The sequence below is a fragment of the Phyllobates terribilis genome, unplaced genomic scaffold (genome assembly GCF_046119375.1).
Source record: "Phyllobates terribilis strain yellow unplaced genomic scaffold, ASM4611937v1 Scaffold_7__3_contigs__length_470593459, whole genome shotgun sequence".
Classification (NCBI taxonomy): domain Eukaryota; kingdom Metazoa; phylum Chordata; class Amphibia; order Anura; family Dendrobatidae; genus Phyllobates; species Phyllobates terribilis.
The window spans coordinates 153,609,948-153,633,551 of NW_027362767.1; the positions used below are offsets into that span (position 1 = coordinate 153,609,948).

At 47.1% G+C, this 23,604-nt stretch overlaps 1 protein-coding gene across 1 annotated transcript in view; it reads right to left on the bottom strand.

Moving 5' to 3' along the window:
* The window catches only part of NTRK1 (neurotrophic receptor tyrosine kinase 1), a 133,392-nt gene that overhangs the window by 13,960 nt on the left and 95,828 nt on the right, over positions 1-23,604 (bottom strand). The window contains exons 10-14 of the mRNA XM_073639451.1: positions 16,435-16,493; positions 15,732-15,834; positions 5,248-5,394; positions 2,520-2,650; positions 2,003-2,175 (exon numbers count right to left, since the gene is read on the bottom strand). Coding sequence (XP_073495552.1) covers positions 2,003-2,175; positions 2,520-2,650; positions 5,248-5,394; positions 15,732-15,834; positions 16,435-16,493 — 613 coding nt within the window. The remainder of the gene's footprint in view (positions 1-2,002; positions 2,176-2,519; positions 2,651-5,247; positions 5,395-15,731; positions 15,835-16,434; positions 16,494-23,604) is intronic.

The window sequence follows — 23,604 nt, forward strand, 5'->3', positions numbered from 1 at the left end:
ACTTACGGATGATGCTCCCAACAGTGGAGACAGGTAGGCCCAACTCCTTGGAAAGGGTTTTGTACCCCTTGCCAGCCTTGTGACCCTCCACGATCTTGTCTCTGATGGCCTTGGAATGCTCCTTTGTCTTTCCCATGTTGACCATGTCTGAGTGCTGTTCACAAGTTTGGGGAGGGTCTTAAATAGTCAGAAAAGGCTGGCAAAAGAGATCTTTAATCCACACATGTGAAGCTCATTATTCTTGGTGCCTGAACTACTTCTTAATACTTTAGGGGGACCAAACAGAATTCTTGTGGTTTGAGGGGTTGAATAATAAATGACACTCTGAATTAACTTTTAACGTTTTAAAAAAAAAAAAAAAAAAAAATTTGCAGCAGTGCATTTCCCACTTCCAGGCTGATCTACAGTACAAATGTCACAATGCCAAGTTAATTCCGCATGTGTCAACCAGCTAAATCTGCAGGGGGTTGAATACTACTTGTAGGCACTGTATGTTCCAAGTTCTCGAGTGGTGGGTACCTACCATGAATATACAAAATAGCACAATGCTCTTCATAACCTGCACTGATCGGATGTAACTGTTCCAACCCCCCCCGGCAGCAAAGACTGTTTTACAAATGTTGAGGTCCTCCAGATAAGGGGGAAACAGAGTTCTTGTCCATACTTGAAATATTTCATGTGTTGAACAGCCACGATTAGAGCATACATTTCTCAGTCCCAGTGTAACAATAACCATAAAACACGGTGTCTCTGCGATCTCCCCATCAGTACCCGGACACTGTGCGATGCCACTGGCAGCCCATCGTCTACGTCTAATACCTACGGGACCAATCAAAAAGTCTCTGTTTATTTCAACTGATGGGCAATCTCCTTCTATTTGAGCCTCTCAGACAGATAATCTAATCAATATTGCAGAGAGGAGTGCATTAGCCGGAGAGATGGCAGGCGGAGGAGGCGAGAGGCACATCCACTGTTATAATGGCAGCTCGCTAGTATTGGGGGTAGGGAGGGGGATGTGTTGGCAGAAGGGACGCTGTAAAGATGGAGGTAGGGAACAACCCTCAGCATTTCTTTGAGGAGTGGGGAAGGGTTAAAACAAACCTGGAATTAATTATTTGAAAATAATAATATCCGGATAATTCTTCTGTGTAGAGTTGATCCCCAAACATCTAGGAGCAAAGTGCGCCGTACCTGTCCATTTCAGAATGACTGGCTAAATATCTGAGGCTTATGGGGAAATTTTTACACTCCCCAGTCGGAGAAAAGTAGGATGGCTGCATGTTGAGTTCCAACATGTCCAATCCTTTGTTCTCACATGAGATAAGCTGCGGCTAAAGGTGTCCATTCTTCAGTAAGGACCCTCCTCCAAGCCGAGCGTGCATGTACACGGGAAAGTAGGGAAACTCGGTTGTTGGCCAAAAGGTTTTTTTTTTGGAATTTCAAAAAGTTTAGGGAAGAGTGAAGTTTGGGCAAGTAATGACTTTTTCAGTCTTCCACTGATCATGCTTAGTCGCTCTCCGTCGGTCTCTCCCTCCTTTCTGCAGCAATCATACACCATTGATGTGACCGCCTGCAGCCAATCAGTGGCCTCAGTGATCATATGATCGTTGTAGGAAGTAAGAAGGGACTGGTAGGATCCACCAGAATGGCCATGCTACAATGTCAGATCCTGGCTATTCAATCTTTGGAGGTAGACCACTACTTCCCATGGAGGTCCATGCCAATAAAACCCCAAACCCGATGCCCTAATAAATTCCAACCTAACCCCTTGGCCGATAATCCCAACCATTACCTTCCTACTTGTCTACACACATCTACTTTGCCTTCTGAGAGTAAGTTCATCTACCTTTCTTGAGATCTACACAGATGGGCCGAGTTCTGATGATTTGGTTCTCTTCTGTTTTCTAAACAAGCCCTCATCCTCCTATCAGCTGAGAGTACCCTGGAAAAGGGACTACTGTCTAAGCCAAACAAGTCTACTTTGGCCTTAAAGGCAACTAACCTAAGAAAGCGGTTGAGGTCTCCATGCTTCATGTACTCAAACACCATGATGAGCGGTTCCCCATCGGTGCAGACACCATAAAACTTCACAATGTGCTCATGTTGGAGTACTGTGAGTAGCTCGGCCTCTCGCTGGAAGTCCTGGCGGGCCATCTCGGTAGCTTCTTTAAGAGCCTGGAGTAAAGGAGAACATATTAAGCAGTGATGTTAAGGTAACATGTGGGTTTAGGAATGCATGGAAGAGGATGGGAGGAGACAGTTTGACCTTCTTGGACATCTTTTAAGTTGCACTGTCTTGGTAGCCAATTTTTAATATTCCCAATTATGACCCAATAATCCATAGTTGAGAAACAATCCAAACAATGACCCTTGCGCTGGAGTACCATTGGCTCCAAGGAATTACAGTTCCTGCTTTAGGTCACTATAGGCAAGTAGTGAATCACCGAGTGGTTACATGTATGGACCTACTCATTGACAATGACTTATCCTACAGGGTCAACCCAATGTATCCACATTACCTTTACAGCTACTAGAGTCTTCTCTTCATCTGGGGTCAGGTTATAGCACTCAGCCAAATACACCTTACCAAAGGCCCCTTCTCCCAGCTCCCACTTGGGCAAAATGTCTCTCCTCTTGATGTGCTGAACACCTGGAAAATAAAGATAATTTAATTATTCTGTACCCCAAGTATCAGTGTCATTATCCTGTACCCCAAGTGTCAGTGTCATTATCCTGTACCCCGAGTATCAGTGTCATTATCCTGTACCCCGAGTGTCAGTGTCATTATCCTGTACCCCGAGTGTAAGTGTCATTATCCTGTACCCCGAGTGTCAGTGTCATTATCCTGTGCCCCAATTATCATTATCCTGTACCCCAAGTGTCATTATCCTGTAACCTGAGTGTCAGTGTCATTATCCTGTCCCCCGAGTGTCAGTATCATTATCCAGTATCCCGAGTGTCATTCTCCGGTACTCTCCGAGTGCCAGTGTCATTGTCCTGTACCCCGAGTGTCAGTGTCATTATCCTGTACCCCAAGTGTCAGTGTCATTATCCTGTACCCCGAGTGTCAACGTCATTATCCTGTATCCCGAGTGTCAACGTCATTATTCTGTACCCCGAGTGTCAACGTCATTATCCTGTACCCCGAGTGTCAGCGTCATTATCCTGTACCCCGAGTGTCAGTGTCATTATCCTGCACCCCGAGTGTCAGTATCATTATCCAGTATTCCGAGTGTCATTCTCCTGTACCCCGAGTGTCAGTGTCATTGTCCTGTACCCCGAGTGTTAGTGTCATTGTCCTGTACCCCGAGTGTCAGTGTCATTATTCTGTACCTCAAGTGTCAGTGTCATTATCCTGTACCCGAGTGTCAGTGTCATTATCCTGTACCCCAAGTGTCTGTGTCATTATCCTGTACCCGAGTGTCAGTGTCATTATCCTGTACCCCGAGTGTCAGTGTCATTGTCCTGTACCCCGAGTGTTAGTGTCATTGTCCTGTACCCCGAGTGTCAGTGTCATTATTCTGTACCCCAAGTGTCTGTGTCATTATCCTGTACCCGAGTGTCAGTGTCATTATCCTGTACCCCAAGTGTCTGTGTCATTATCCTGTACCCGAGTGTCAGTGTCATTATCCTGGACCCCGAGTGTCAGTGTCATTGTCCTGTACCCCAAGTGTCAGTGTCATTATCCTGTACCCGAGTTTCAGTGTCATTATCCTGTACCCCGAGTGTCAGTGTCATTGTCCTGTACCCCGAGTGTCAGCGTCATTATCCTGTACCCCGAGTGTCAGTGTCATTGTCCTGTACCCCGAGTGTCATTCTCCGGTACTCTCCGAGTGCCAGTGTCATTGTCCTGTACCCCGAGTGTCAGTGTCATTATTATGTACCTCAAGTGTCAGTGTCATTATCCTGTACCCCGAGTGTCAGCGTCATTATCCTGTACCCCGAGTGTCAGTGTCATTATCCTGTACCCCAAGTGTCAGTGTCATTATCCTGTACCCCGAGTGTCAGTGTCATTGTCCTGTACCCCGAGTGTTAGTGTCATTGTCCTGTACCCCAAGTGTCAGTGTCATTATTCTGTACCTCAAGTGTCAGTGTCATTATCCTGTACCCCAAGTGTCAGTGTCATTATCCTGTACCCCAAGTGTCATTATCCTGTACCCCCAGTGTCAGTGTCATTATCCTGTACCCGAGTGTCAGTGTCATTATCCTGTACCCGAGTGTCAGTGTCATTATCCTGTACCCCAAGTGTCATTATCCTGTACCCCCAGTGTCAGTGTCATTATCCTGTACCCGAGTGTCAGTGTCATTATCCTGTACCCGAGTGTCAGTGTCATTATCCTGTACCCCAAGTGTCAGTGTCATTATCCTGTACCCGAGTGTCAGTGTCATTATCCTGTACCCCGAGTGTCAGTGTCATTGTCCTGTACCCCGAGTGTCAGCGTCATTATCCTGTACCCCGAGTGTCAGTGTCATTGTCCTATACCCCGAGTGTCAGCGTCATTATCCTGTACCCCGAGTGTCAGTGTCATTGTCCTGTACCCCGAGTGTCAGTGTCATTGTCCTGTACCCCGAGTGTCTGTCATTATTATGTACCTCAAGTGTCAGTGTCATTATCCTGTACCCGAGTGTCAGTGTCATTATCCTGTACCCCGAGTGTCAGTGTCATTGTCCTGTACCCCGAGTCAGTGTCATTGTCCTGTACCCCGAGTGTCAGTGTCATTATTATGTACCTCAAGTGTCAGTGTCATTATCCTGTACCCCAAGTGTCCATGTCATTATCCTGCACCCCGAGTGTAAGTGTCATTATCCTGCACCCCGAGTGTAAGTGTCATTATCCTGCACCCCGAGTGTCAGTGTCATTATCCAGCACCCCGAGTGTAAGTGTCATTATCCTGTACCCCAAGTGTCCGTGTCATTATCCTTTACCCCGAGTGTCAGTGTCATTATCCTGTACCCCGAGTGTCAGTGTCATTATCCCATACCCCGAGTGTCAGTGTCATTATTCTGTACTCCAAGTGTCAGTGTCATTATCCTGTGCCCCAATTGTCATTATCCTGTACCCCAAGTGTCATTATCCTGTAACCTGAGTGTCAGTTTCATTATCATGTACAACAATTTCAGATTCATTATCCTGTACCCCTAGTGTCCTTATCCTGTACCCCTAGTGTCATTATCCTGTACCCCAAGTATCAGCGTCATTATCCAGTACCCCAAGTTTCATTAACCTGTATATATATACTTTCTTACAGGCATCACAGAAGTATTGCGGGTTCTCGATGAAGTTGTGTTTGGTTCCATCCAGCTTGCCTTCAGCAGATGTGAGGGGGCTGCTGCCAAAATTCATAAAGTGCAAAGACATGGCCAAGTCATCTTCTTGTGCCAACACTGCCGCCCCTGAAAAAGAGAAGAACTACTCTATCATATACTATACTATGTTTTTTCTGTACTGAAACTATCAGGGCTGAAGAAATAAGGAAGGATCATAAATACAATTGTAGCGAATCCCCGACCATTTTCCCTTTCCCTGCTGCCGAAAAACATCCCCACAACATGATGCTGCCACCACCATGTTTCACTGTGGGGATTATGTTTTGGGGGTGATGAGATGTGTTGGTTTGGTGCCACAGATAGCATATACCTTGGTGGCCAAAAAGTTTTATTTTGGTCTCATCTGACGACAGCACCTTCTGCAGTCTCTGCTTGGGAACTCTGCAGCTCCTTCAGGGTTACCTTTGGTCTCTGTGCTGCCTCTCTGATTAATACCCTCCTTACCCGTGCTGAGAGTTTTGGTGAGCGCCCTCTCTTGGCAGGTTTGTTGTGGTACCATGTTCTTTCCGTTTGATGATAATGGATTTGATGGTGCTCCGGGGGATCATCAGAGATTGGGATATTTCTTTTATAACCCAACCCTAACTTGTACTTCTCAACAACTTTGTCCCTGACTTGTTTGGAGATCTCCTTTGTCTTCATGGTGTTGTTTGGAGATCTCCTTCTTCTTCATGGTGTTGTTTGGAGATCTCCTTGGTCTTCTTGGTGTTGTTTGGAGATCTCCTTGGTCTTCATGGTGTTGTTTGGAGATCTCCTTGGTCCTCATGGTCTGGTTTGGAGATCTCCTTTGTCCTCATGGTGTTGTTTGGAGATCTCCTTGGTCTTCTTGGTGTTGTTTGGAGATCTCCTTGGTCTTCATGGTGTTGTTTGGAGATCTCCTTGGTCTTCATGGTGTTGTTTGGATATCTCCTTGGTCTTCTTGGTGTTGTTTGGAGATCTCCTTGGTCTTCATGGTGTTGTTTGGAGATCTCCTTTGTCTTCATGGTGTTGTTTGGAGATCTCCTTGGTCTACATGGTGTTGTTTGGAGATCTCCTTGGTCTTCATGGTGTTGTTTGGAGATCTCCTTGGTCTTCATGGTGTTGTTTGGAGATCTCCTTGGTCTTCATGGTGTTGTTTGGAGATCTCCTTGGTCTTCTTGGTGTTGTTTGTAGATCTCCTTGTTCTTCATGGCGTTGTTTGGAGATCTCCCTGGTCTTCATGGTGTTGTTTGGAGATCTCCTAGGTCTTCATGGTGTTGTTTGGAGATCTCCTTGGTCTTCATGGTGTTGTTTGGAGACCTCCTTGGTCCTCATGGTCTTGTTTGGAGATCTCCTTGGTCTTCATGGTGTTGTTTGGTGATCCCCTTGGTCTTCATGGTGTTTGGTTGGTGGTGCCTCTTGTTAATGGTGTTGCAGCCTCTGTGGCCTTTCAGAAAAGGTAAAGTATATATACTGACAGACATGTGACATTAGATTGCACACAGGGGGACGTCCTGTCACTAAGCATGGGACTTACTAAGGTAATTGTTTACACAAGAGATTTTTAGGTGCTTCATAGCAAAAGGGGTGAATACATATGCACATGCCAATGTTTAGCTATATGATCCCATAAATTTACTTTATTCCTATATTTTTCTCACTTCACCAACTATTTAGTGCTGATGCATCACACACAAATCGGATTACCAAAATATTTATACACCCGTTATAATGTAACAAAATAGGTAAAAAGCCAATGGGCAGCGGAGGGTGTTTTTTTTTTTTTTTTTTGGGGGGGGGGGGGGGGGTTGAATACTTTTGCAAGCCACTGTACATAATGGAGATACATCGCTTGCAGCCGCACAATTTTTCCACTGAAGCTTTGTAACCAGAGACGACGTCCAGACGGATGACGAATCAATACATCTTTAGAAAGGAAGAGAAGGAAACCATAATCTCGTAAAATCGTCACTAGATGGTCCGCTGCAGATCCTAAGTATCTGTGGTTACAGGTATTGTTCAATCAGAATTTCCATTACATAAAATAAGGTATATAGTGGGATGCCTGATAACAGAGGACAATAGATTGCATGCACCTGCACATCACATGATGAGAAACCCAGTAATAATACTGTGAGGAGGGAGGGGTCCTGCCTAAAAAGAAAACGCCCAAATGTCTCCTTGAAAGGTCCCATAACCACCAATCAGAGCTCATCTAGTCACATGACACCGATGACATCACTGCCCCTCCAAGTTATGTCTCATAACGATGAAATCACGACTCACCAACTAACTATGGGCTGTAGTTCTTTAAAAATATGACATCACTACTCTTCAAATTTAAGTAACGGTTAATGCTGATGGCATCACTACTGTCCACATACAGAGACATGTAAAAGTTTCGGAGCAAGTTAAGCAAGTTGAAGATGAAATGATCTCTTAAAGGCCTAAAGTTAAAGATGACACATTTCCTTTGTATTTTAGGCAAATATATATATATATATATATATATATATATATATAGTCTTTTTTGTTTTCATTTTTAAAATTATGAAAAGGAAAATGGCCCAATGCAAACGTTTGGGCACCCTTGGAGATTTTTGTGCTCAGATATCTTTGACCCAGGTTTCAGACCTTAATTAGTTAGGGTTATGGCTTGGTCACTATTATCGTTAGGAAAGGCCAGGTGATGCAAATTTCCCAGCTTTATAAAAAACAATTCTCCTCTAACCTTGTGCCAAGCACAGCAGCCATGGGTTCTTCTAAGCAGCTGCCTAGCGCTCTGAAAATGGTGGAGGCCCACAAAGCAGGAGAAGGCCATAAGAAGATAGCAAAGCGTTTTCAAGCTGACCTTTCCTCAGTTCAAAATATAATTAAGAAATGGCAGTTACCAGGAACAGTGGAGGTCAAGATAAGGTCAGGAAGACCAAGCACAAATTTCAGTGAGAGCTGCTCGTAGGATTGCTAGAGAGGCAAATCAGAAGCCCTACTTGACTGCAAAAGACCTTCAGAAAGATTTAGCAGACTCTGGAGTTGTAGTATATTGTGCTGCTGCTCAGAGACACTTGCACAAATATGGTCTTCATGGAAGAGTCATCAGAAGAAAACCTCTCCTGCGTCCTCATCATAAAATTCAGCGTCAGAAGTCTGCAAAAGATCATCTAAACAAGCGTGATGCTTTTGGAAACAAGTCCTGTGGACTGATGAGGTTAACATTGAACTCTCAGGCCCCAATGATGAAAGGTATGTGTGAAGAAAAAAGGGCACAGAATTTCAGGAAAAGAACATCCCACTAACCATTAAGCATGGGGGTGGATCAATTTCACTTTGGGGTTGTGTTGACCCCAATGGCATGGAGAACATTTCACGGGTAGAGGGAAGAATGGATTCAATGAAATTTCAACAAATTCTTGATGCAAACATAACACCATCTGTAAAAAAGCTGTAGCTGAAAAGAGGATGAAGAGGATGGCTTCTACAAATGGATAATGATCCTAAACACATTAGAATCCAAAGTAGAAGCCCTCAAAAGGCGCAAGCTGAAGGTTTTACAATGGCCCTCACAGTCCCCTGATCTGAACATCATTGAAAATCTGTGGCTAGACCTCAAAATAGCAGAGCATGCAAGACGACGCAGGAATCTCACAGAACTGGAAGAATTCTCCAAGGAAGAATGGATGAAAATCCCTCAAACAAGAATTGAAAGTCTCTTGTCTGACTACAAAAAGTGTTTACAAGATGTGTGATACTTGCAAAACGGGGCGCTATTAGGTACTAACCACATGCAGGGTGCCCAAACTTGTGCATCGGCCCATTTTTCTTTTTGTAATTTTTAAAATGTAAAAGATGAAAAAAAAAATATTTGTTTTGCCTAAAAATACAAAGGAAATGTGTCATCTTTAACTTTAGGCCTTTTAGAGATCATTTCATCTTCAACTTGCTTAAACTATTCAGAACAACAGTAATTTTGGCCAGGGGTGCCCAAACTTTTGCATGTCACTGTATATAGGAGGCTATATGGGGCTCATACTGGATATAGGGACCTGTGTGTGGGCTCATACTGTATATATGGAGGCTATGTGCAGGCTCATACTGTATATAGGGGGCAGTATGCGGGCTCATGTTGTATGTAGGGGGCTATGTGAGGGCTCATACTATATGTGGGGGGCTGTATGTGGACTCATACTGTATGTACAGGGCTATGTTGGAGCTCGTACTATATCTAGGAAGCTATGTGGTGGCTCATACTGTGCATTGGGGGCTATGTGTGGGCTCATATTGTTTGTAGGAAGCTATGTGGGGGCTCATACTGTATCTAGGTAATGTATGTGAGGGCTCATATTGTATGTAGGGGGCTGTGTGTGGGCTCATACTGTATATAGGGGGTTGTGTGGGGGCTCATATTGTATGTAGGGGCTATGCGGGGGCTCATACTGTATGTACAGGGCTATGTGGGGGCTCACACTGTATATAGGGGCTGTGTGGGAGCTCATTGTATGCAAGGGGCTATGTGTGGGCTCATACTGTATATAGGGTCCGTATGGGGGCACATATTGTATGTAGGGGCTATGTGGGGCATATTGCCTGGGCCCGTGAGCTGTTATTCCTATTGCAGTACGGCTTATAGTTTCCTTTTCTTGTCCTGATTGAAGAAATTCCCTGATGAACCCCTGAATGACCAAAAGAGGGGGAAACGCGCCAGAAGAAGATTCCATTAAGTTAAGTGCACAACTGTTCAGGCCATATAGAGTCTACAGATATATATATATATATATATATATATATATATATATATATACACACACACACACACACACACAGTGCAGACCAAAAGTTTGGACACACCTTCTCATTTAAAGATGTTTCTGTATTTTCATGACTATGAAAATTGTACATTCACACTGAAGGCATCAAAACTATGAATTAACACATGTGGAATTATATACTTAACAAAAAAGTGTGAAACAACTGAAAATATGTCTTATATTCTAGGTTCTTCAAAGTAGCCACCTTTTGCTTTGATGACTGCTTTGCACACTCTTGGCATTCTCTTGATGAGCTTCAAGAGGTAGTCACCGGAAATGGTTTTCACTTCACAGGTGTGCCCTGTCAGGTTTAATAAGTGGGATTTCTTGCCATATAAATGGGGTTGGGACCATCAGTTGTGTTGTGCAGAAGTCAGGTGGATACACAGCTGATAGTCCTACTGAATAGACTGTTAAAATTTGTATTATGGCAAGAAAAAAAGCAGCTAAGTAAAGAAAAACGAGTGGCCATCATTACTTTAAGAAATGAAGGTCAGTCAGTGCGAAAAATTGGGAAAACTTTGAAAGTGTCCCCAAGTGCAGTTGCAAAAACCATCAAGCGCTACAAAGAAACTGGCTCACATGAGGACCGCCGCAGGAAAGGAAGACCAAGAGTCACCTCTGCTTCTGAGGATAAGTTTATCCGAGTCACCAGCCTCAGAAATCGCAGGTTTACAGCAGCTCAGATTAGAGACCAGGTCAATGCCACACAGAGTTCTAGCAGCAGACACATCTCTTCAACAACTGTTAAGAGGAGACTTTGTGCAGCAGGCCTTCATGGTAAAATAGCTGCTAGGAAACCACTGCTAAGGACAGGCAACAAGCAGAAGAGACTTGTTTGGGCTGAAGAACACAAGGAATGGACATTAGACCAGTGGAAATCTGTGCTTTGGTCTGATGAGTCCAAATTTGAGATCTTTGGTTCCAACCACCGTGTCTTTGTGCGATGCAGAAAAGGTGAATGGATGGACTCTACATGCCTGGTTCCCACCGTGAAGCATGGAGGAGGAGGTGTGATGGTGTGGGGGGGCTTTGCTGGTGACACTGTTGGGGATTTATTCAAAATTGAAGGCATACTGAACCAGCATGGCTACCACAGCATCTTGCAGCGGCATGCTATTCCATCCGGTTTGCGTTTAGTTGGACCATCATTTATTTTTCAACAGGACAATGACCCCAAACACACCTCCAGGCTGTGTAAGGGCTATTTGACCAAGAGGGAGAGTGATGGGGGGGCTACGCCAGATGACCTGGCATCCACAGTCACCAGGCCTGAACCCAATCGAGATGGTTTGGGGTGAGCTGGACCGCAGAGTGAAGGCAAAAGGGCCAACAAGTGCTAAGCATCTCTGGGAACTCCTTCAAGATTGTTGGAAGACCATTTCCGGTGACTACCTCTTGAAGCTCATCAAGAGATTGCCAAGAGTGTGCAAAGCAGTCATCAAAGCAAAAGGTGGCTACTTTGAAGAACCTAGAATATAAGACATATTTTCAGTTGTTTCACACTTTTTTGCTAAGTATATAATTCCACATGTGTTAATTCATAGTTTTGATGCCTTCAGTGTGAATGTACAATTTTCATAGTCATGAAAATACAGAAAAATCTTTAAATGAGAAGGTGTGTCCAAACTTTTGGTCTGTACTGTATATATATATATATAAATTGTACACCTCAGACCACTAGTACCTATATTGTATATATATTGTATTGTTCATTACATATTATCTGATCACTATTGAGGATGCCTGGTCAGTTAGAGTACTGTTAGAGCTACATAGGGGCAGTCGACGAGGAGCGGGGGCGCCATACAGTTTCAATTTAGGGTGCCAACCTCCGCTGTCAGGAAGGGAATTGTGAGGGGCGAAACTAGTCCCCAACTCCCCTCATCTCTGCTCTTTTTTAAATCACTGTTTTTCCGTGCAGATGTGTGTGCAGTTATGTCTTTATGTATGGGGTTTTTAAAATAAATAAAGAGAGATTTTTAAGGTTTTTTTTGTTATGGTTTACATGTATAAGGGCCCCATAGGTGACCGCTTTGGTTGTTGATTGAGGGTGCTATGTGAGGGCTCATATTGTATGTAGGGGGCTATGGAGTGGGTCATACTGTATATGGGGGGGCTATGTGTGGGCTGTTACGTTATATAGGAGACTATGTGGGGGATCATACTGTATATAGGAAGCTATGTGGGGGCTCATACTGTATATAGGGGGCTATGTGTGGGCTTATACTGTATATAGGAAGCTATGTGGGGGTTCATACTGTATATAGGGGGCTATGTGTGGGCTGATACAGTATATAGGAGGCTATGTGTGGGCTCATACTGTATACAGTAAGCTATGTGGAGGCTCATACTGTATATAGGGGCTATGTGTGGGCTGATACGGTATATAGGGACCTATGCGGAGCCATATACTGTATATAGGGGGCTATGTGTGGGCTGATATGGTATGTAGAAGGTTATGTGGGGCCACATACTGTATATAGGGGACTATGTGTAGGCTGATACACATATGTTTAATGCTATATAGGAATGACATCCCTACTCTCCAGTAAGTCTCGTCCTGTGTTGGATCATTGCACCGAGAGGTGATATCGTCTTCTCCATCACTGGAGCTGCAGTGAAGGTCTCTGGAGATGTATATAATGTATATAACGCTATAAGCTACTTGAATCTAATGATCCCGGCTGGTTAAGCGATGTCTCCTGATATCCATCATCTTCCCTACTGTACAGCCAGGAAACATATGTACAAGGATGGGACTGGCAGAGAAGCCCTCTTCATGGTCCTGACTTTCAAGGTCCTTGATGCTTTGCTGAATGGCCCAGAAATACAAATTGTCTTCAACTTGTTGGTTTGTCTGTCCAGGTTACCATCAAAGTCCGGCTGTGTCTGGTACTGCAGCGTGGACCTATCTAGTGACCAGGGCTAAGCTTGGGCTGATCGGCAGTACCAGGACCAGTCACATCACTAGGAGAGGGGCTGTGATGGGTCCCACAGAACTGTTCTGGCTGTCCGGATGTGTCTGGTACTGCAGTGTGGACCTATCTAGTGAGCAGGGCTAAGCTTGGGCTGATCGGCAGTACCAGGACCAGTCACATCACTAGGAGAGGGGCTGTGATGGGTCCCGCAGAACTGTTCTGGCTGTCCGGATGTGTCTGGTACTGCAGCGTGGACCTATCTAGTGAGCAGGGCTAAGCTTGGGCTGATCTGCAGTACCAGGACCAGTCACATCACTAGGAGAGGGGCTGTGATGGGTCCCGCAGAACTGTTCTGGCTGTCCGGATGTGTCTGGTACTGCAGCGTGGACCTATCTAGTGAGCAGGTCTAAGCTTGGGCTGATCGGCAGTACCAGGACCAGTCACATCACTAGGAGAGGGGCTGTGATGGGTCCCACAGAACTGTTCTGGCTGTCCGGATGTGTCTGGTACTGCAGCGTTGACCTATCTAGTGAGCAGGGCTAAGCTTGGGCTGATCGGCAGTACCAGGACCAGTCACATCACTAGGAGAGGGGCTGTGATGGGTCCCACAGAACTGTTCTGGCTGTCCAGATGTGTCTGGTACTGCAGTGTGGACCTATCTAGTGAGCAGGGCTAAGCTTGGGCTGATCGGCAGTACCAGGACCAGTCACATCACTAGGAGAGGGGCTGTGATGGGTCCCGCAGAACTGTTCTGGCTGTCCGGATGTGTCTGGCACTGCAGCGTTGACCTATCTAGTGACCAGGGCTAAGCTTGGGCTGATCTGCAGTACCAGGACCAGTCACATCACTAGGAGAGGGGCTGTGATGGGTCACGCAGAACTGTTCTGGCTGTCCGGATGTGTCTGGTACTGCAGCGTGGACCTATCTAGTGACCAGGGCTAAGCTTGGGCTGATCTGCAGTACCAGGACCAGTCACATCACTAGGAGAGGGGCTGTGATGGGTCCCGCAGAACTGTTCTGGCTGTCCGGATGTGTCTGGTACTGCAACGTGGACCTATCTAGTGACCAGGGCTAAGCTTGGACTGATCTGTAGTACCAGGACCAGTCACATCACTAGGAGAGGGGCTGTGATGGGTCCCGCAGAACTGTTCTGGCTGTCCGGATGTGTCTGGTACTGCAGCGTGGACCTATCTAGTGACCAGGGCTAAGCTTGGACTGATCTGCAGTACCAGGACCAGTCACATCACTAGGAGAGGGGCTGTGATGGGTCCCGCAGAACTGTTCTGGCTGTCCGGATGTGTCTGGTACTGCAGCGTGGACCTATCTAGTGACCAGGGCTAAGCTTGGGCTGATCTGCAGTACCAGGACCAGTCACATCACTAGGAGAGGGGCTGTGATGGGTCCCGCAGAACTGTTCTGGCTGTCCGGATGTGTCTGGTACTGCAGCGTGGACCTATCTAGTGAGCAGGACTAAGCTTGGGCTGATAGGCAGTACCAGGACCAGTCACATCACTAGGAGAGGGGCTGTGATGGGTCCCGCAGAACTGTTCTGGCTGTCCGGATGTGTCTGGTACTGCAGCGTGGACCTATCTAGTGAGCAGGGCTAAGCTTGGGCTGATCTGCAGTACCAGGACCAGTCACATCACTAGGAGAGGGGCTGTGATGGGTTCCGCAGAACTGTTCTGCTGGGTGTGAGGAACACTGGTCCATTGCAGAATAAAGGGTTACATGTTCTGTTCAGCAGCTATAGACTGAAGTGCCGGGGCCACTTTTCCATCTCACACTCTTCCAGCTCTTCTCGGTCTGCGGGCCCTTGGGAAACAGACGCATCAAACCCATTTAAAGCTTGAATCAATTTCAAAAGTGAATTAGCCGCTTCTTAGTGCCTGGCGCGGGGGAACAAGCTCTAATGAAGTGCGGCTCTTTCAAACGTTCTTTTCTTGCCTTAGTTAAAGTTGAGAAAATGCAGTTATGCATCTCGTACAAAAACAAGATCGACGATTCCCGACTGCCGTTAACCCGCGGAGAGCCAGAACAGCACCGGGAGCAGGTGTGGTGTGCGCCGTGACCATCTCGGTAATCCCATCTCAAATTTACGCTGCAGCTGCGTGGGTGAATGGGTGGGCGATTTCTACATCGCAGCGTAGTGCAAGTAAATGGGTGAGATGGAGATGGAGGTCTACCCACTGTTATGTACCGGATGGCGAAAGGGCACCATGTCCGGATGGGGGATGAGTCTGATATTTAGGGGCATATAATTCAGGGGCATGTTGAACAGGCTGTTGAACAGGTAAGAAATAAGGATGTGGTTACAGAGAAGGACTGCTGAAACGCCCCTCGAGAGGGTCATTGACTTAGCCACCAGAAACGTCAAGTAGAGACTCCCAATTAGATGGCTTGAGCAAATCATGCCATGCATGGCGCCTGTACGAGAATTTTGGACCTTACTGATCAGATTGATGAGAAAGACCCAAGTGAATAATAAGGTCGGGCTCAAACAGAAGTTTTTAGAGGCAAAAATCCAGCAATATTTCAAGAGGAGCCCACTTCAGCAAGCTCAGAACCCAACCCCACTGTTGTGAGAGAGAGGAGAAGGTAAGCCAACACAACGAACCCATGGTGGAGAAAAGTCCCATGAAAAGTTTCTACTACAGATAGATTCCACAGCTTTGTTCCCATGGGTCACACACAACTTGTCAATCAATAAGGTGGAACTTACGGTTGATTCCGAACTTAGAATGTCGTCCGCACTTATTGAGTACGACCAGCATGACGAGAAGGAACAGGCAGGCAAAGACGGCCAGGCCCACGGCCACGGAGACCTGATGGAAGACATACTTATGTTATATTACTAATCTTATACTCCAGAGCTGCACTCAGTATTTGGCTGGTGGTCACTGAAAACAGACAACCAGCTTACAGCCAGGCACTGCCCTAACAGTTCAGCTGAGCTCCTCAGGGGCGAGACTTTGGGAGACTCAAGGCTTAACATTGGCCCTGGTACCCACTGACCACTGCAGGTGAAATGTATGGCTGGTCCGGGCTTCTCCTGGAGATGACAGCTCAGGAGAAAGAAGCTCTCTGACTTCATAGGAAAATCCCTTTAAGCAAACAGGGGAAACCAAAGCGGCAGTGCCCGCACTCCAGCACTTCCAGCCTCAGATCTAGTAAACGTGTGTTTCCAGGGAGCACGGCGTGACCTCTCCTCCCACATCACAGCGCTACCAGCAGACAGATTTATTACTTAGTGGTTTCAGCTTTTGCCTCAGACCAGAATCTTTTTTTCATAAATTACCAACAAATTAACACACGGTCAGAAAAGCATCAATTGCATCTTCAATTACTGCTGGCCGTGTAATTATACCGCTATGTTAGCGTCTTGTGGTTCTACGTGCCGGTAATGAGTACACGCAGCAACTCACCCCAAATGTGTTATCCTCCACCGTCTCCACTGGGTTAACGAATGTGCTGTTCCCTCTGCCTGTGGTAGAGAGGTGGCATTCATCACATTCCATTATTAGGACACAAATTAATACATTATTAATTAGAAATATTACATGTCTCCCAGAGTACTGTGTTATATCCTGTATAATACTCCAGAGCTGCACTCACTATTCTGCTGGTGCAGTCACTGTGTACATACATTACATTACTGATCCCGAGTTACATCCTGTATTATACTCCAGAGCTGCACTCACTATTCTGCTGGTGCAGTCACTGTGTACATACATTACTGATCCTGTACTGATCCTGAGTTACATCCTGTATTATACTCCAGAGCTGCACTCACTATTCTGCTGGTGCAGTCACTGTGTACATACATTACATTACTGATCCTGAGTTTCATTCTGTATTATACTCGAGAGCTGCACTCACTATTCTGCTGGTGCAGTCACTGTGTACATACATTACATTACTGATCCTGTGTTATATCCTGTATTATACTCCAGAGCTGCACTCACTATTCTGCTGGTGCAGTCACTGTGTACATACATTACATTACTGATCCTTAATTATATCCTGTATTATACTCCAGAGCTGCACTCACTATTCTGCTGGTACAGTCACTGTGTACATACATTACATTACTGATCCTGAGTTTCATTCTGTATTATACTCGAGAGCTGCACTCACTATTCTGCTGGTGCAGTCACTGTGTACATACATTACTGATCCTGTACTGATCCTGAGTTACATCCTGTATTATACTCCAGAGCTGCGCTCACTATTCTGCTGGTGCAGTCACTGTGTACATACATTACATTACTGATCCTGTACTGATCCTGAGTTGCCTCCTGTATTATACTCCAGAGCTGCACTCACTATTCTGCTGGTGCAGTCACTGTGTACATACATTACATTACTGATCCTGAGTTACATCCTGTATTATACTCCAGAGCTGCACTCACTATTCTGCTGGTGCAGTCACTGTGTACATACATTACATTACTGATCCTGTACTGATCCTGAGTTACCTCCTGTATTATACTCCAGAGCTGCACTCACTATTCTGCTGGTGCAGTCACTGTGTACATACATTACATTACTGATCCTGAGTTACATCCTGTATTATACTCCAGAGCTGCACTCACTATTCTGCTGGTGGAGTCACTGTGTACATACATTACATTACTGATCCTGAGTTACATCCTGTAGATCTTTTATTATAAAAATGAAAAACATAACAATAATAATAACAGAAACATAAGAAAATTAATAACCAGAAAATAAACAATGTAATGAACTGGTCCAGCCGCTCCCTCTCTCCTCACACACATATTATACATATATACACAATAATAACTACCTACACCATGACATCTGGTCCGGTTACCAAACAAATAATAACAATATAATAAACAATAACCGGCAAATTATATACAAACTAATATATACATTCTTTTTTTTTTAAATAAATAAAATAAATACTAACTATACAAATATATACAAGACAAAACAAAACCCCCCACACTCGAGCCCACCAGTCCCTCCCCGGCACTGACCTGAGAGCTGGTCCTGCGCCTCATGCCTCAGTCCAACGTCCATAGGACAGATCAGGCAGTGCCAGTTTTTCACCCAAATAACCAGTGTCCCACAAGATGAACCCACCTCCCCCCTTTTCCCTCCACCCAACCTAACACCTACACCCAAACCCATATATACAATATATACAGAAACAAACAATACAATAACCACAACTGACAAAGCCCAAGTTCGGCGCCTGCAGCCTTACATCACTGTCTACTGATCAATAAAACAAAAATCTATGGTGTCAGCAGCAGCCCACCACCAGGAGAGGAGACGACCAGACTAGGGCACACTAAAAGAAAAGCCCCTCCAGAGGAGAGCGGCCCTCCGTGTACCCAGTCTCTCATACTCCAGAGAACGCACCTTCACCAGGTCACCGAGTATGGTCCTAAACACATCGTCCACTGGGAGGATTTTCCGCTGCGTCGATACTAAGCACCGTGCGTTCCACGTGTGATACCTAACCACTGCGCTAACTAGAAATAAGGTGCAGCGGTCCCGACCACCCAGGTCCCCGAATGCTCCATAGGCCCATTCCGCATAAGAGAGACCGGCCAGCCGGGGCCAGCCAATGGAGGCGCCCACCCTGTTGTACACCTCTGTGTTAAAGGGACAACGAAGCAGGAAGTGGTCCATGCTTTCAAGCATGGTACCACAATGCTCCCGAGGACAGTTCCTGTCCTCAGAGCTCCTACACTTCAGATTGTCCCTCACACACAGTTTCCCATGGAAGCAGCGCCAAGCCAAGTCCCAAACCTTCGAGGGGATCCTGATAGAATTCAAAAGATGCAGACCCACCCCAAGATCCCGACTTGGGCAATCCCTGAGCGCCAGAGGCCTCTGAAAATGGGTCAACAGAACCCTTTTGTCAAGGAGCTTCCTTGGCAGAGTCCTGACCTCCCACATTCCCAGACCCCACCGGCGAATTACCTTCAGAACCACGGTAGCGTAAGCCGGGAGATGTCCATGCGGTGTGCGGAGATCCTTCACTTGCCCTCCTGTCTCCCATTCCTGGAAGAAAGGCTGAAACCATCCCTTACAGGAGAATACCCACGGAGGAGCCCTCTCTTTCCAGAGGTTTGCAATATTGATCTTAATGAAGGTATTCACAAGGAATACCACAGGGTTGACCATACCCAACCCTCCTAGTCTCCTCGTACGGTAAGTAACCTCCCTCTTGACCAGGTTCAGTCTATTCCCCCATAACAGTTGAAAGAACAAACTGTAGACCCGAGTCCAGAGAGGCTCTGGCAAGATGCACACACTGCCCAGATAGATCAGCAAAGGGAGCAGGTAAGTTTTGATCAGGTTTACCCTTTCCCTTAGGGTCAAAGACCAACCCTTCCATTGGTTCACCTTCTGAGTGGCGATCTCTAGCCTGCTGTCCCAATTTTGTTTGGGGTAATCCCCCTGGCCAAATTCGATGCCAAGAACTTTTGCAGAGACTTTGGGTTCTGGAAGGGTGTCCGGGAGATCAAAACCAGGATCTCCTCCTCCCAGCCAGAGACTCTCACACTTATCCCGGTTGATCTTAGACCCGGATGCCTCCGAGTAGCGATTTACCTCTGACATCAGCCATTCTGCCTCCCCATCAGAGGAAACAAAACGGTGACGTCATCGGCATACGCCACCACTCTCAGAGTGGCTTCCAGTGCTGCCCGGTCCATCCCGATCCCAGCTAACGGTCCACGCTCCACCCTCCTAAGAAGTGGGTCAATCGAAAACGCGTACAGTAGCGGGCGCAAGGGACAACCCTGGCGAACACCACACCCAACCTCAAAAGAGCTGCCAATCCAACCGTTCACAAGCGGGAAACTCTCTGCCCCAGCGTACAAGGTCTTAAGCCAATCAACGAACCCCCCCGGCAGGCCATACCTCAGAAGGACAGACCAGAGGTACTCATGATTAACCCGATCAAACGCTTTTGCCTGGTCCAATGACAGCATGTACCCCTTCCAGTGGCCAGCCCTACCCTGCTCCACCGCCTCTCGGACACAGAGTACAGCACTAATTGTACTGCGGCCCGGAACAGAGCAATGCTGGGCCCCCGAAAGGAGCTGGGGTGCAAATTTCACCAGCCGATTAAACAGCACCTTTGCCAAAACCTTCCTGTCTGCATTGAGAAGCGCTATGGGACGCCAATTCTCAATGCAAGATGGGTCCTTACCCTTTGAGAAGATGATCAGGGCAGACCTCCTCATTGACTTTGGCATTGAATACCTCAGTCAAGAGGGGAACCAAGGCGTCCTTAAAGGTCTTATAGAATTCAGATGTTAAGCCATCTGCACCGGGAGATTTCTTTAGAGCAAGCCCTTCAATCGCCAACTGAACTTCCTCTTCCCTGATCATCTCTGTCAAAACGCCAAGAGAGGGGTCTACCCCTGGCTCGGGGATGGCTTCAGCCATAAAAGCCGACATCTCATCCCAATCCAGATCCCTCTTCCCCAAGAGGTGCGAATAGAAGGATCTGTACTTTCTATAATCCCTCTCAAAAACCAAAGATGCGAGTCTATCATACTGACACCTCATTGGCAAAGATTTCACTCTGGAGATCTCCTCGCGGCTACCTCCAGTTGAGACAAGATGCTCGAGCTTCCTCCTCAGTCCCTGATACAGGCGATACCTGTCCAGGCTCCTGAGGCTCGAGAGCTGGCGGAAGAATCTCGCCACCTTTTTCTTGAACATCTCCCACCACTCTGACTTACTACTACAAAGATCCAGAAAGGGTACCTGGCTCTGAAGAAAATCCTCAAAGGACTGTCTTATCTCTGCTTCCTTCAAGAGAGATGAATTGAGCCTCCAAAAGCCTCTTCCCATCCGGGGGGTCTCTGTAACATTCAGGGAAAACAAAATCAAACAGTGATCGGAGAACTCCACCTCAACAACAGATACTGCTGAAGAGACGGCTTCCTCCTTTAAATAAAACCTGTCTATCCTGGACCTACAGTTACCTCTATGATAGGTGAACCCCTCGTGGCCTGGGGTGTGCCGGATGTGGACATCCACCAGGCGAGCCTCACTAGCTACACTATTAAGGGTGACGCTATCATAAGTTAGCTTGTCTCTGGAACCTCCTCTATCCCGGGGCCTCGTGACAATGTTGAAGTCCCCTCCAAAACTGACCAGCCGACTCGTAAAAAGGTAGGGCTTGATCCTCATAAAGAGACACTTCCGGTCCCACTTAGTTTAGGGACCATAGATGTTAATGAGCCGAAGCTCCTGTCCCTTCATGAGAACATGTAATATCAGGCACCTCCCCATTTCTAACTCAATAACCCTTCGGCATTCTACTGGTGCGGTAAAAAGGACCGCCACTCCGCTATACGGATCAGCCGCAAGAGACCAATAGGAGGGCCCGAGTCTCCACTCCCTCTTTGCTTTAAACACCTCTGCCATATTTGGCAGCCTGGTCTCTTGCAAAAAGAAAATGCCAGCTTCAACCCGGCTGAGAAAATCAAAGGCCGCAAATCTAGCCATATTTGACATAATGCTGGCGACATTAATGGACGCCAGTGTCAACGGAGTGGGTACCGCCATCATTAGTGATTGAGTTAGATGGCTTTCTTCTTCCCACTCCCCTTATCCTCTGCCTCAGACGAGGAATCCTTCCCCCTCTTTAATGACACAGAGGTGTCCATTCCAGCATTTTTACATCTTTTCTCGTCCTCGTCTCCGGACTCTGGGCCAGTCCCTCCCCCCAAGGACCTTGCATCCCCAGGAGAAGGAGACTCGGCGCCCCCTGTAAGCTCCGCTGAAGCCGGAACCTCACCCTCAGCCTCCTCCTCAGAGGAAGAGATGTTATCAAGGGCTTGGAACCGGTTAGAAAGACCAACCAGAGGGGAGTCGGTTTTAACTTCCTTAGGTACCTTGGTCAGAGCGGGAGAAGATGTTTTATCTCCCTTCTTTCTCTTCTTTTTGGTGCCGAGCTTACGCTTGTCCTCTAGCCACCGCTTATTATCCTCATCCATACTATCATAATGGGAGGATTCTGAGGCAGAGGCGGTTTCCTCCCTGTGGATCCTCCTGACCTCCTCATCCAACTCATCATCCCTCGGGGCCTCAGCAGCAAGACTGGCATCCAGGACAGGGGTCGCACCGGTAGTCTGGGGCTCGCCCCGGTAGACTGGGGCTCGCCCCGCTCCCTCTCCTGTCTGCGCTTGTCTAGACGCCTCAGCTGGGCAGGAGTCTTTTTATTGCTTTTCTTCTCTGGCCCCTCAGCTCCCCCACCCCTGCTAGTCCCCTCCCCAGCAGAATCGGCCTCACGGCTTTCTCCCACCGGGGTCTCGACTGCATTAGCGAAGGAGCGAGGACAACGGCAGAATGGGTGACCTAACTCACCACACAGGGGCACCTAATCTCCACACAAGAGGCAGCAAGATGGCCGACACCCCCACACAACACACATTTCTGCACGGTACAGTTTGCACTGAAGGGTGTGGGGTCGCCGCACCTGTGACGGAGCTTCGGTTGCCCCTGGTAGAAGACCAGGATACAATCCCTACCCAGGAAGGCAGATGATGGAATGTGGGCAACCGTACCACCTGAACGCTTAAGTTTTACCATAAACGTCCAGGCCCCTGACCAGATACCAAACTCGTTCCGGTTTTTCTTTGGCATCTCCACCACCTCTCCATACCGACCAAGCCACGTCATGATGTCATAGCAAGAAAGCGACTCATTACGAGTCATCACGGTCACTTTCTTGATTTGGTTTTGGCGAGACACTGCCTGAACGGCAAAGTCTCGCCAGCCGGGCTCATTTTTTGCCAACTCATAATTCGTCCAGAAGAGCTCAAGCCCCTCCGGCCGAACAAAGCTGACATCAAACTCAGTCATGGAATAGGGATGTATCAAGGCGTAGATGTCAATCGCCTTGAAGCCCATCCTCAGCAGGAGCTCCACAACTTTAGACCTTGGAGGACATGCATCACTGCCCCTCCACCGAAGACGGACCACATTCCTACGCACACTGCCTGGCCCGGCTGTTGGGAGGGACCACACTGTATGCCCTCCTTTTTGCTCTCAGAAGGCCCGAGGCCATGCCTCTCTATCCAGAAGGATAGATCAACCTCTCAACCCTCTACAATTAGTGATCTCTCCCCCTTCTTTAGAGCCTTCAGAAGGCGCCGTTGCAACATGCAGTCCCCAAAGCCCGGAGACGAGGAGGAGGAGGATGCCCTATTTGCCCCGGCGGTGACACTGGCATAACTCTGGATAGGTGTTGCCACCACCGGGGGGGGCAACCGGACCAGTGACTACATTAGCCCCAACAGCATCACCATTACCCACCTCCATCTCACCCTCCACCAAACCAGCAACGACACCACTGGACAATGAATTGGCCTCATTCACACCCACCACCACATTCATTCCTGCTGGACCAGTAACAATGGTGGATGACATTTTGACCTCAGCATCATCAGGCACAAGGGTCTCCGTCACCTCCATAGAACTAGAGGCGACCTCACCCCTGGTCTTGTGCGTGCCCTCCACATCATCAGTCGGTAATTTCCGCTGTTTTGCATTTGTAGAGATACGCCGCTGATCTTTAGCATCAGGATCTT